This window comes from Pipistrellus kuhlii, unplaced genomic scaffold, assembly GCF_014108245.1.
Source record: "Pipistrellus kuhlii isolate mPipKuh1 unplaced genomic scaffold, mPipKuh1.p scaffold_m20_p_6, whole genome shotgun sequence".
In the NCBI taxonomy this organism is placed as follows: domain Eukaryota; kingdom Metazoa; phylum Chordata; class Mammalia; order Chiroptera; family Vespertilionidae; genus Pipistrellus; species Pipistrellus kuhlii.
Genome location: NW_023425562.1, coordinates 19,493,928 through 19,507,673, shown reverse-complemented (window position 1 = coordinate 19,507,673; position 13,746 = coordinate 19,493,928). Strand labels below are relative to the sequence as shown.

The window sequence follows — 13,746 nt, the reverse complement described above, 5'->3', positions numbered from 1 at the left end:
CGGGGTAAGAAAATACTAAAGTACACTTTGCCTTAATGTCATATGTGCTGAGTCCAACATAAAAAAGCCCTCTGTTTTACTTTTCTGCAGAGCCAGTCATCTTCATGATGGCAGTAAACCTGGAGATTGTTGTTTTATCCCAAGCTGTATAACTTTGGAAGGATCATGTCCTGAGGTGGGAGAAGGGGAGGGGGAGGTGCAGTTAAAGAGAGGATTGGTGGAAAAATTCATCAGAACATCTAAAAAGAAGACGTTTCAAAAATATTTCTCCAAAGTATGTGTGAGCCTGGGCCAGGGCACAGGCTCCCCTCACCCCTCCTCCCATGCCCTGGAGTCTCTCGCAGCCCCATGGCCAAGACAGCAGGGGAGGGGCGGTTGTTTCCTTGGTGCTATTCCAGGCTCAGTTAGGAATGATGGAGTCACAGGTGCCTCGGGAATAGGTGGTTCCCTCCTCTGAATGGCCTTGACCTTTCGTTTGCAAGTTCAGCAGGACCCATGGCACTTCAGAGCCTATGGTTACGTGTTGACATCAGTTGGGCAGATCAGACCTGGGATATTAGGAAGTCACCAAGGCCAAGCTCATGTTCAGAACATGGCCCGCAAGCAGCACTGCTGTGAGCCCCAGGCCCTTAGAAAGCAGCAACTTGCCTCTGATGGACCCAAGCAAGAACCATGACCCTGAACGTGGGATAAATACTCCAGCGCTTTGTTCGGTTTGGTCCCAAGGGGCTTTGAGGGTTCACGGTTCTCAGCAATACAGTCTGGAGGCTCCTGTTGCCGGCCTGGACTAAGCATCCGAAAACTAATGTAAACTGGTTCTGTAGAAGGCGGTTAACTTACTCTTGGAAATTTGCTACTAAAAATAAACCAGGGGTAAACCAATGAGGAGAGTGCCAAAGCGCCAACCACTTTTCAGAAAAGGACCTCACGCAGGCTGCTCTTACTAAGGTCTCAGCTTTCCTTCCCAGAGCGAGACAATCCCGAACTTGTGAATGAATGAACGAAACCAAGTGGGGGGGGGTGGGTCTGTGCTCTGTGCTCTGCCACAGCCTCTTTCTACCAGACCCGCCAGAACTTTCCGCCCCAGCACACAATCCAGTCACAGCTGCCGGGTGTGAGGATAGAGAGTCTGGGGTGTGAATGGCCTGGCTCTAGGGACTTTGCAGTCCAACAGAAGTAGGATGCTGCCTTCCTCTTCAAGAAAGAATTGGGAGGTGAGGCAGTGTGGAATAAAATCAGTTTCACACTGCATGTCACCTACTGCCAGAATGTACCTAGTTGGCTCACGGTTGGTGTGTGTGTTAATTTTTTTTTAACTTTAATTTATAGTGGCAATATGATCTGATATATTATTAATTGAGCTAAGTGAGGGCTGTATCTACACAAGTTGGGTTCTAGGATTCCTTTAAAATACTACACAAAATATACCCTTTCTTCTGACAAAAGTTCTATAAGATTGAACCGAATTCTCAAAATAGCCCTTAAATGAAAAGGCTGATCTAGCCTCATTGTTAATACATTTTCCAGGGTGAATGTCTTCATTTGCAAATTGTGAAAAATATTTAATTGTTGTAATAACATGTAAGAAATTCTGGGTGCCGACTGTTCAGTCTTTGTTAGAACAGAATTATTTTCTATTTTTGGCCTTAGAGATTTTTCTCTCCCTATTTGTTATTCAAATGTTAATGTCCTGAACAGACATCCAGATCCTCTTTTTATTTATTTATGTTTTAGGGTGGGGATACCTAAGACTTCTAATTTTTAAATATGCTCTTCACTTAGCTGCTATAAATTATTATAAGCACATAATGAACACTTAAGTGGGTGACATTTTGGTATTTTGACATTTGTACTTAGCTCTCCTATTGCTTGTAAATGTTGCCATGATTAACAGTCTCTATTCTATTCAATCCTTTGCTGCCCAAAGTGATACTTGGTAAGTAGTTCAGTCCTCCCCAATGTACTTATAAAAACTTACAATCATAATTATAAGTGATTATGAGACACAAAACAAGTGAGTGGCTCGAGGGTAGTTTAAAACTAATTCTGCCTTGAGCTGAACACCCAATTTACTAGTAGAATGCAGTTTTATAAAAATGTCTGCTACAGAGATTTTTGTTCTGGAAGAAAATCTTGCACTAGCCCCCAGTGGCTTTACCTTGTGGAGCTATTTCTTTCTTATAAGAGTAAATACATGTAAACTTCTCAATGGGACCTATTTTTTAGATAAGGTGACTTGCCATTTGTCTATGGAGGAAATAGGAACTTTAGTCCCTTTGAAAGCCACTATTTACTCCCAAGTTTAGCCATTCTGTGTCCCAAGTTGAACATTTTTATGATGAACCTTAAACATGAAGCCATTCACTAATAAACTACAACTTTCAACTTTACAATGTCCACATTTAATAAAGTAAATTTACCAGGCTAGTTAAAAAGCATTGCAAATCTACTTGTTTTCTCCTTGCCTAGAGAGAAAGCAAGATGAGAACTTTAAAAAAAAAAAAAAAAAAAAAAAAAAAAAATATTGATCTAGTTTCTTTTGTTTTCAACTTTGCCAAAGCTACAGTGTAAGATATTTCGTTATTTCATTCTGTTTACTGTTTTAAAATCTGATATTCCTGACTTCTGAAAATTCACAGAAGACATTTGCATAAAATTAGCATCCTTCTTGTAAAGTGAAAGTGTTCTGTTCAAGGCAAACTAGCTCTGATTCCCTAAGATAAAAATTAAACCATTACAAGTTTGGCTCTTGTTCAAGCGAACACAAGTAGACTCTGTAGGCTAGAATTAATTTTTCATCTTCAAATAATTCTACTCAAATATAGAATTATAATGAAATAAAAATGTCTTCTGACTCAAAATGATGCCCTGCCTCCTCCCCTACCTTTTGAACTGTCAATCTCATCTCATTTTACCAAGTATTGTCTTACAATAAACCTAAAATCAGATTAAAAACTGCTTGGAGATGAGATAGGGAATGTAGCACTTTCATTTTACCTGAACTAAGACATTAGCGATGGTGAAACAATGACAGGATGAAATGAAAAATCAGACAGAGATGACAGACCTCAGGAGTTGGTGTTTAGGGACATGGACAATTTTGAGGAATGTTGAAACTATTTTTTTTTTCTCCCACCATATGAAAAAAAAAAAAATGAAGTTTATGGGATGCCTTGCACCAGGTGCCCTCCATATGGCTCGGCCAGGTAACAAAAAGTCAGTACATACTTGTGGTGCTTACTTGCATCTTCACTTACGGTAAAGAGCAGATAAAGCACAAGATGACTTTGTTAGCCTGGTCCTTCCAGACTGGGCATGCTGGGAGAGCACCATTTTCACGGGGAATTCGGGAGGAAGTTTCCAGAGCTTTGGAAATCCTCTTCTTTGCACAAGGATGCACATTCTGATCAGTATCATGTTTTCAGAGCTTCTCCCTTTAGAAGGCAGTAAATATAAGGCTGCCTCAAAACCTTGCTCCCTTCGAGAGTATAGCTCAATGAAATGCAAGGCTCAGAGCTCACACATAGACATTCCTATGGTGTCCAGAGACCGGCCTCACAATATTTACTTGAGATTCTATATTTGCAAAGAAATGTAACTTTCAAACATCTAAAGAATTTCATTAGAAAATGGTTACAATAGAACTCTGCTCTTCCCACCACCACCCCCAACCACCCCACCTCCAGGGATGGTGTGGTGGGTAGTTTTTAACCTGCGACTTATACTTGCTTTAACTTTTCATCCTCATGTATTTTGTTTTAGGCCACCCAGACCTGTAACCAGCATGAATGACACCCTGTTCTCCCACTCTGTCCCCTCCTCAGGAAGTCCTTTCGTCACCAGGAGGTAAGTTCCAGTCCTAGGACATAACAAGCCCTCTCTTTGGTAATGAGCCTTGATTCTGTGGCAAGAAAAATATTCTAGTGCAAGCCAAGAGTGGAAGACTCTAGTTATGTAAATTTCTGCCACATGGCTCCCTGTTTCATTCATTTGAATGCATTGAAAGAGGAATGGGATAGCTCTTGTGGTTAAAGTCGTCTAGAAACGTACATTTACAGTGCACCCATGGTAAATGCAGAAGTTCACATTTTACTATTGACATGCATGCATTCTTTTTCATTGAGAAAGTCACTTTCATAGCACTTAGAAAGGTCCATTTCAGCCAGGAAACTGGGGGACTATCTCCTAATTTAAAGCTCCAGATATAAAAGAACCCTCTTCTTGGTGAGCTCTGAAGTCTCTGAGGCGAGAGGCCGAAGACCAAACTTGGCAATGTAGTTTCCACACAATAATGTCATGGATTATTGGACTTAAACCAAAGATGGATATGTGTCATCTTCTTTAACAAGATCCACTTCCGTTGTGAGCAAAGGGCAGGTGAATCCAGTACTTTGTTTAGGGCCAGTGTTACAAATACACAGGGGCCAAGAGGTGCTCTGAGACATTTGATCAGAGATCACAAATAAAGCACCGGAGAATTTTCGTAGAAATACCTGGGGAAAGCCCACGGGAAAGCAGAAACAAAGGTAAGGGTAATTGGAGCTATTTGTAAGATTTTGCAAATGCTTTTCAATAGGAAAAAAATACAGTCTCATATTTTACAAAAACACATAATCAGTCTTTTCCCTAAAGAGGTGGCTGAGATGCCAGTTGTACTGTAATATCCTGGTACATTCTAGTGAGGACGTGAACACAATGAGACTCAGGACACCGCTGGTTATGTTTCCTGTGCTCCTGTGCTTGTTCATCAGCACGAACCTGAGATGAAGATGTCCCCCATAACTGTAACAAGCAGAACAGACAGAGCATGGCAGGTCACGGGCTTTCTTTCCTGTAAATTATGGGTGTCTGTAAAAAGTGGCATTGAGAACACAATTGAACCACAGAACCTCCACAGTGAAGTCATAGGCCCTCAGAGTGTGCCTCTTAGCTCACTCCTTTTCAGAACCACCAGAAATTCAACCATCGTTTCTAAGACAAAATCATAAACTGTGAAGTCTCTCAGAGACTCGGGCCTGTGCATCTCTCTAGAGAAGAGCCTGCATGTGTTGAGAAAGATGTTGTGCATTTATTAGGAATCTCTGCGTTCTGCAAATGTCAGGCAGAGTACGACTCCATCCTTACTGAAGGTCATTTTATATCATTTCAGCTTGGACGGTGCTTATGGTGGATGCGTCTAGATGGATAACATGGCTTCTTCTACTCTAAAATTTCCCTATAACATTTTGAGCTGTTCTGGTTCCTCCAGGGTGCATGGTACCTATTAACCCAAAACACGATCATTTCCCTTTTCTCCCATTTTCAGTCCTTTTGGAATGCCCCCTGTGAACCACAGACACATTGTTGAGAGTTTGCACTTCTTCCTGTCACCAAGGAGTTTGGCCCCTGGTGTCTGATTTAAGGTGCTGTTCAATAAAGCTGTGTACACTGAACTTCCTTCCTCTCTGAGTGGGCTTCGCTCTGTCCAGGGGAGGTATTAATGAGGTCTCGTTGTCTGACTCCCTCAGGTCACCTGAGGGGCTAAGTGCAACCAGCCTTGTGGCTGAGGAGCATTCGCTGATAAGGTTGTATGTCAATCAGCTTGGGCACTGTGTACGGTCAGTATCCTGCCCCCCAATCACTAATCATAGTGATGGATCCATAGCTAGACTGCTGGTCACTCTCCTCCATCACTAAATCCTCTTGTCGTACATCTCAGTGGAGATAGGGGTCTTCTGGGGGTTCAAGAGAGTCCATTGAGAATTTCCAACTGGAGCTGGACTTCTCAGCTCTTTCCTCTCTTTTCCACTTATTTTATTGATCTCGTGGCCTCAAACCAGTATAGATTATATACTCATCTGTGAAGAGTACCCCGAGGATTTTCTTCTCTGTCTGACTCTGCTGTTGCCCAAGACCCCAGATGGTGATTTCTTAGACTTTTAATGAAAGTGCCCATTGGAATGATCATTAGCACTAACTTGGTCAGGCCAGACAATGCCACAAGGCTGTACCATAGTGTAATAAAAGATTTGAGGACATACCCTTCTGTTCAACTGGGCCTTTTTTTCCCTAAAGAGAGCAGTCTAATTCTTATTGAAGAAGAATTTAAAAACCAAGTTCATAGTATCAGTGCTTCATTTCTATCACTGATCATGCTAGTGGTGATCCACTATTTAACTTCTTAACCATGTCTACACCCAAAATTGATAGAAATCCACAAAGCCAAGTGTAGGCATAAGTTAAAGGTCCTATTTTTCCTAAGGTTGGAATAGAACCAAATAAATGTAACCTAGGACCCTACTCTCACTCCTATTCCACCCCAACTTCCCCTCTTAAAATCAGATTAAAACCTAAACAAGCCAAGAACGTACTGATCCATGTTAAGAAAGTAGGGAAGTTTGCCATGCAGATATTTTATTTAGCCTGGGTTTTCAGTCTTCTGTGACAGATCTTAGAAAGATAAAGCAGAATGAGGATGAATTTAAATCACCACTTCAGAATTCTAGCCAGAAACTCCTGGCATTGCTCAACCTGGAGTCCTTTACAAGCATCCCCCTTTGATCTTCAAAGGGCACTAGGGTGTATCTTTGAAGTCTTGACATCCGGGTGATCTGACTCACACAGATTTATGAGTGTATAACTGGCTACCACTGCCATCTGCTGTATCCTCTTTTCTTATATCCACTTCCAGTTATATCCTTGATTCACTTTTCCCTTAAACAAAAAGAGGGAATCTCAAAGGCACTCTCCTTAACCCTTTGAAGTCTGTGTGTGTGTGTGTGTGTGTGTGTGTGTGTGTGTCCCTACAGGCGCGCGTGCAATGCTGGTTAGCAATTAGGTAGAATATGGTTCAAAAAACATAATTCACCTCATTCATTTCATTGATTATAACTTTATCCCTAAACCTAGATTATTTTTTATAAATGCATTAATTTATAGAAAAAAATGGCTGGATCAATGGAAATCTATCATCACTACTAGAAAAGGGGCAGCAACATTATATAAGCTTATGAAATATATCTCATCACTGTTGCAAATATTATTGCAAGCCCTGACCCAAAGCCAGGCCCAAAAGGCCCTTTTCTCCCTTCGCTGCCCACAGCATGGTGCCTCTGAACACTTGCCATCTTTGTTGGTATCATGCCCCCTTTGTAAAATCTTAATTATCCAGCCAGAATTCTTGCCTGGGGGATGTGAGAAACTTACCTAGCATTTTTCTGTAAAATACATGTATTAAATTATGGCTGTCTTTTTTATGAGCCACAATATGAAACTCTGAATGTTTAAATAGCTAGATTCTTCTACCCTCGGTATCATAAACATCATATAAAGCTTTTACAAATGTTTCTATAGATGCAACCTCTATAACAGAAGCCACTCAGAAAAGGAATCACATTGGCTATGATCTATAGCTCTAGCCAGATCTTATCATTCCTCATTCCTCCAAATGTTAGAAAATTGCTTGAGTCATGGTATGCATTGAACCCAATCAGATATGCTGTTTTCTGCTTTGTCACAATAGCATTTGGTTAGTTACTTAATATTGCGTGAGGCTCAGTAGTGCAGACGGGGAAGGCACATCCCCCCCCCCCCCCCAAGTGCTTCCCAAACCCTGATTCTTCCCAGTGGGCAGCCTTTGTGAGTTATTTCTGTTGGTTGATTGGTTGGCCAGTTGGTTGATTGGTTTATGTGTTCAACCAAAGAAAGGTTAATTAGTATTGCTTCTTCAGTTTTTTTCAAACACTTTGCTTAACCAAGGATTCTTTACCTAACAACCCAGATTATTAACCTAACTAAAAATGTTCAAACTAAATTTTAAGCATTTATGCTTTGGTAATCAAAAGTGAATAGAAATAAAATTGAGGTACTGAATTCAGCCTTTGATCTAAAAATTAAAGTTTTCTTCAGGGTTGTTTTTTTTTTATTCCTAAAATTAAAGCTCATCCTTTTCAGTAAGAAAAAAATAAATAAATTTATAAATCAACATCATATAACAGATGAACTTATACATTAACTGACCTGAGAATTTCTTTACTCTTTTCACACTTTCTGGGCATTTTTTCTGAAATTTTATGAAATTTGAAAAAAAAATCATAAATCACTCTCTGCTGATATCTCTTTCTTTTATGTAGCCCCAGTGCTCCACTAGACTTTTCAAACTTGAAATAGGCCAGTCTTCCCATTCAGTTCTCTTTCCTGTGCTAAAATGTTAGTGAATAATTAAAACTTGTCATCTCTCTTCTTCACTTCAACAACTTTTATTATCTTAGTAAAGTTTCTTTCATTGTTGCTTGTATATACCCTATACCCAGCCAACTTTTAGAGACTCTTGGTAAAAATACAGTTGATACGCTTTGATGCTGTCTGAGAGAAAACATAGTGAACGTAGTGAATCCAATGTAAGCCAAGAATTCTTAACGTTTCTTCCATCATAGCTGCTTAGGATGGCTTGACTTTCATGCCAGCTTGATGACAATCACCCCATTGGACACTAAATTATTTTCATGCTTGTTTTCTGATGTACTTGAGACAGATGCTTTATATTTCAGATCAAAGATGTTGAAAGCAAGAACAGGAAATGGGAACACAATTTTTCAAGAAATTAGCTCCTGGCAGAACTGACTTGTGGTCTCTTTTGTATTCTACCTAAATTATGTAGATTGCAGTAAGAAGCAAAATTTTATTCACACTGATAGTTACTTAAGGAGGGAGCCATCTTTATAAGCTATTCTTCACAAGTTCAAAAACACCACCCAAGTTTATCAGTTATTGGAAATCAATAAAAATGAAAATAGCTCAATATCAGTTTCCTGTTGACCACTGTGATCATGATTGTTGCACACAATATAATTTATTTCTATAATGCTGCTGTTCTGTGAGACTGCATGCAGGACTTCCATTTAAATTATTTTATTTTCACACTCAATAAGAGAAAAAAATCTTTGACCAGCACTAAAATAGTAAGCCAACATAAGCAGAGGTGGTTCTTAAAAAATATGTTTCAGGTTTAAACAAAAGCCCAGGGAGCTTTGTGTGTAGTTCTGTTATCTAGAACCCCCCAAAATGTTTACACTTGAGCAAAACTACTTGTGTCAGTTGTCACCCTTCAAATGTAAAGGGTGAATTTAAGTAAATAGATGAATAAATATGAAATATTTTACATGTGATAAACATTAATATTTTAAGAAAAACTATCTTAAGTATATTAATACATGCAATAAACATTAATGTCTCAAGAAAAGGATTTTAAATATGTTACGTTATACACCAATTATTCAAGAAAAATTATGTTAAATATAATAATATTATATGCAATAAATATTGATATTTCAAGAAAAAAAGGATTATAAGTATAATAATATTACCAAAACTGTACTAACATAGTATAGTATCACAAAAGTTGTAGAAAATATTAAAATTCTGCAAATAACAAGATTACATCTATTTTAAATACTTTTAAGTTGCTTCATTCTTCTAAAACCAGTGTGTGTGCACGGGGAAAGGAGAAGGGGAGAGGGGGAAAAGCATTTATCTTTATATATACTATTTTCCAAAGGTCTAAAAAGGAATTGGTGAGAAAATAGAGAATATTTTATAAAGAACATGTAGTCTAAAGGAAAACTTCTTCCTCCTTTTCTTTAGCTGAACACGTAAACTTCAAAACGTACCTTCTCACACCCTCCAGGGTATGATTGTCACCCACTCATTACTGATAACATGTGTGCAAAGGCGTGTGCCTATACGTTGGCAAGGGCCTGGTGAAAAGAAAGTGACCACAATAAGAAAATACATACAATTTTAGCGATAATAGGCTTGCTTCTCCTTGGAACTCAGATTAGAAAAGATTTCCTGCCCGTTCCCAGTTCAGAGCTTAAGAGGAAGAACGCATTTAGATTTGAAGACGGGACTGTAGGAGACAGAAGCTTTTGGAACTAGATTGATGTGAAAGCCATTGCTGCATTCTGACGCACTGAAGTGGCGGAAGTGTTCAATTCTTGGTAAGAACATAGCTCCTGTGTTTGATCCCAAGATGAGATGGACATACCCCCTCACTTCTCCAAGCAAACTGCCAAGCTACAAAAGGAAAGTTTAAAAATCCAAAGTATTCTGTACAATATCGTGAGCATCCATTGCTTTGAAGAGATCATAATAAATCACACATTGTCACTATTCTCACAGTGCGGGAGGAAAATTTGTCACGTTGCTCTTTCTTCAAACACCTTAGGAGCTGCAAAAGAAACTCTGGTGAAGGCACTTCATGTGAAGTCTTTATAGGCCCAGGTTTTATGTGAAACCTGCTTCCCCATCAACTCTCTAAGTTCCTGATCTATTTCATTTTAAGAGAGTATTTGGCTTTGGTTTTGATTTGTTTTATTCATGCGCTTGACTTCCTCTCTATTTGGTCATAATTTTGGCTTCCCAGAAATAAGTCATTAGGAGCAGAATTTAAGGCTAGTTTTTGGAAATATAGAAACTCTGTGGACAGTGAGTACCAAAACTCAGAAGTACTCCTGGCATTAAGAGCTATAGCAAAACAAAATAAATTCTTTCTTTCCACAAACTCATAAATACCAATAGTGTCATCCCCATATTTTCTAAGAACTGATTCCAAAAATTCATGTGGGAAGGAAAAGGAGCATGAAAGGACTTAAACCAATCCTGGCATGGGCCAATGCAAAGAAAATGACACACACACAAAAAAAAGGAGAGAGATGTGTATACAGAGAATATCCGCTCATCCCCTTGAGGGAGGAAGGAACTTGGAAAGAAGAAGAAAAAGAAAAGGAGAGGTAGAGGAAGGAGAGAAGAGTTAAAAGAAAAGAAAGAATAAGGCCACCAACAGAAATCTGGCCTACTGCTCCCTTCCTGGCCCTGGCCCTACACATACTGATGTCAGCAAGGCTCCTCCAGAGCTAATGTTGGTGTCACGTGATGGGACAGGATTTATGGACACATCACTTTCCCCCCATAAAATTCACCAGGCCGTTTGTAGCAAACACATCCCCTGACAGACCCTCCTATATTTCTTTTCTCCTCTGGTCCTTTCTTTCTTCTTGTGCATTCAATATTAGAAGTTGTACCCATGGAGTTGTAATTCAGCTTTTGATTTAGCAAATATCCCCACAATTTCTGGGCATCGAGGGACAGAAAAGCATAACAAGACAGGGAAATCATTAATTTACCACAGTGTTTTGAGTGGTTTTGCAAGAATCTGGGGTAAATCATATAGTAGGTACAATATATAACTGAGTTACAAAAAAGAAAGTTGGAGGATGTACTTGGGCAGCAGGGAGACGGTAGTTACTGGATAATGAACATAAAGGGATATGCTTCAGGAGACCAGGCTTAGGGTGCTGTTTTGGTGGGATGATGGGAAAAATATCAGCTACAATGGCTTAAAGTGGCTGTTTGGCCCTGACTGGCAGGTTTCATAGTCTTAAAAAGTGGAGATTAGTATGCTAAAAAAAAAAATGTAAGTTCATCAGGAAGATAAATTCTCCTAGAACATTAATCATTTCCTTTTTAAAGTCAATTTTGTGTGCACTTGTACTTTGTGTAATACTTTGTGTTAATAATCGGGGATTTCTGAAACCCTCTATGTGGTGCTTCAAGTACAAAGCACTTCTAATAAGACTGCAATCTCTCGGTAATTTTCAACATTCTATTCAACTCAGAAAGTTGGAGAATATCGAGAAGGCCGCAGAAATAAACTCCTTGACTGAAATATAAAGGATGGCAGGAGGCAGGGGACCATTGGGCTGTTTACAGGATTATCCGTAATGAATGCTGAATGAATTTCCATTCTGTCCAGGCATAATGCAATCCATTTGTTAAGCAACGGGCAGAGAGGTCAAATCTGGGATCCTGGTGGTTTGTGCAATTGTAATAATGGTTGTCAGGCCAGGTTTCTACTCCTCATTCAAGTCAGTGGAGAGGGGAAACATCTTGAACATTTCAAAATAATAAAGAGAGCTGTCCAAACGGAGCTTGGCTGTAGACTTGGGCGTTTCTGTCGCCAGTTCTATTCTTGAATGCAATGCCGTGTTTACGCTCTTCTTGGCTTTCCCGTCTTATTAACTAGCTCTCCTCCCAAGGACAGTGAAGTAGAGCAGAACAAACTGCTGGCTAGGGCTGCTCCGGCTTTTCTGAAGGGCAAAGGGTAAGTTAAAGCCCGAGTGTACTGGAATCTGGAATTAACTGCATGGAAAATGGCGATTTCTTTTGTCGACATGCTTTGTGTTTGGAAGACCATCTTTGATTTAGTAAAAGCAGCTCCATTATAACTCCATTAACAGCATCAAGCAGTGATATTTAGTAGGAACATCTGTGTTGTTACTCACTTTCCCTGATTTCCTTTTCTTTTCTTAAATGACTAAGCTTCAGGTTTGATTTTCCGAAGGCTACTTAATCTTTGCTTGCAGCGCGCTTACCGTTCAGTTGAATTTCTTGGCCTTGATGGTTTGAAGATTGCAAATCTGTTTTCTGGAAGCCTGTATTTTTCAAGTTTGGTGAGATGCAATTGTGAATTTCATTGCTTGGATTTTGTTGTGTCTCGCATCCAACAGCACTTATTTTTTCCTTTACTTGGTTGGTTTTCCCAATGCCTTTTTCCCCACCCGCACGCACTAACGCACTCCTACCTGCTCTACCTCTTTCTGCCCGCCTCCCCTAACACACCCTCTCTCCTCCTCCCTGTTTCAGGATCCAATACAGCCTGAATGTGGCAGACAGGCTAGCTGATGAACATGTGCTCATCGGGTTGTATGTCAACATGCTTCGGAGCAACCCTTCATGGTTAGTGCAGCCTTGGCTGCTTGGCCGACCATAAAGAGGAACATGGTCCCTTCTCTTGACCAGCAGTCTCAGCAGGGGGCAAAGCCACTGATGCCAGAGATATCCCTCAGGCACTTTTTAACGGATTCCATTCCAATGTCTTCTTTGATGTAATTTTGGATATTTCCCATTAATATGCCGTAGAATTATATTTTAGCCGAAGGTATAACGTGTACACATGGCGCCATGCTAAGGATCAGCATCCAGGTGGGTGCAGAGGTCTGGGTCCCACAGTCAGTTCTGTGTTACAAGGGCAATGTCAGAACCACACAAGGGTGATGCAGGAATCCGTCTTATTGCAAGGACAGGTTTGTCTCTGCTTTTTTACAGGTTTGTAAAAAAGAGGAAGTTATGGAATGGGGTCTGACCCTGGAAATCATTTCCTTAACAGTGATTGTTTTTCAACTTTTCTCTGACTCGCAAATGTTTCTGGGTAGCCATCAGATAAAGCCTGCTTTCGAGTCCCTGACTATGCCAAGCTCACTTTCAGACGTGAGACATGTATGGATTCAGGTAGCTCTACATATTGGGATAAAGACATTTGTAAAGCTTTTCTCTTTCTATTTTTATTGTGACATAAGAGATTCCTCCCTTTGATTAGTTACTTTGTCTTAATAATAATTGCACATTTTTTATTTTAATGAAAATATATGAAAAACTATATAAGTATCATATATTTCAGGTTGGTTTAGACTATTATTTTACAAGCATGTTTAGCAAACCAGTTCCTTTTAACTACTATGTCTCAGAAAGCATGCCACAAACACTTGATGCTCATCACATCACCACTCAGTGTTATTAGCCACTTTGTTTCTAGAACATTCTTCCCTTGACTATTTCCAAAGTTCCTTTCTATTCCTGAATCATTTTTTGTATAATTAATACATGAAATAATTTTAGGTGATTCATTGATGGGCCTTTAATGGTTATATA

At 39.6% G+C, this 13,746-nt stretch overlaps 1 protein-coding gene across 27 annotated transcripts in view; it reads left to right on the top strand.

The window, feature by feature from the left end:
- The window catches only part of DTNA (dystrobrevin alpha), a 283,947-nt gene that overhangs the window by 223,850 nt on the left and 46,351 nt on the right, over nucleotides 1-13,746 (top strand). For 5 of the 27 annotated variants that reach the window (XM_036418363.2, XM_045574935.1, XM_045574937.1 and 2 more), the window contains 4 exons: nucleotides 1,928-1,936; nucleotides 3,763-3,846; nucleotides 12,062-12,139; nucleotides 12,682-12,774. In XM_036418363.2, the coding sequence (XP_036274256.1) occupies nucleotides 1,928-1,936; nucleotides 3,763-3,846; nucleotides 12,062-12,139; nucleotides 12,682-12,774 (264 nt within the window). Of the gene's footprint in view, nucleotides 1-1,927; nucleotides 1,937-3,762; nucleotides 3,847-5,149; nucleotides 5,433-5,507; nucleotides 5,598-12,061; nucleotides 12,140-12,681; nucleotides 12,775-13,746 lie in introns of those variants that run through there. The other 22 variants (XM_036418373.2, XM_045574938.1, XM_045574941.1 and 19 more) reach the window with 8 other exon arrangements.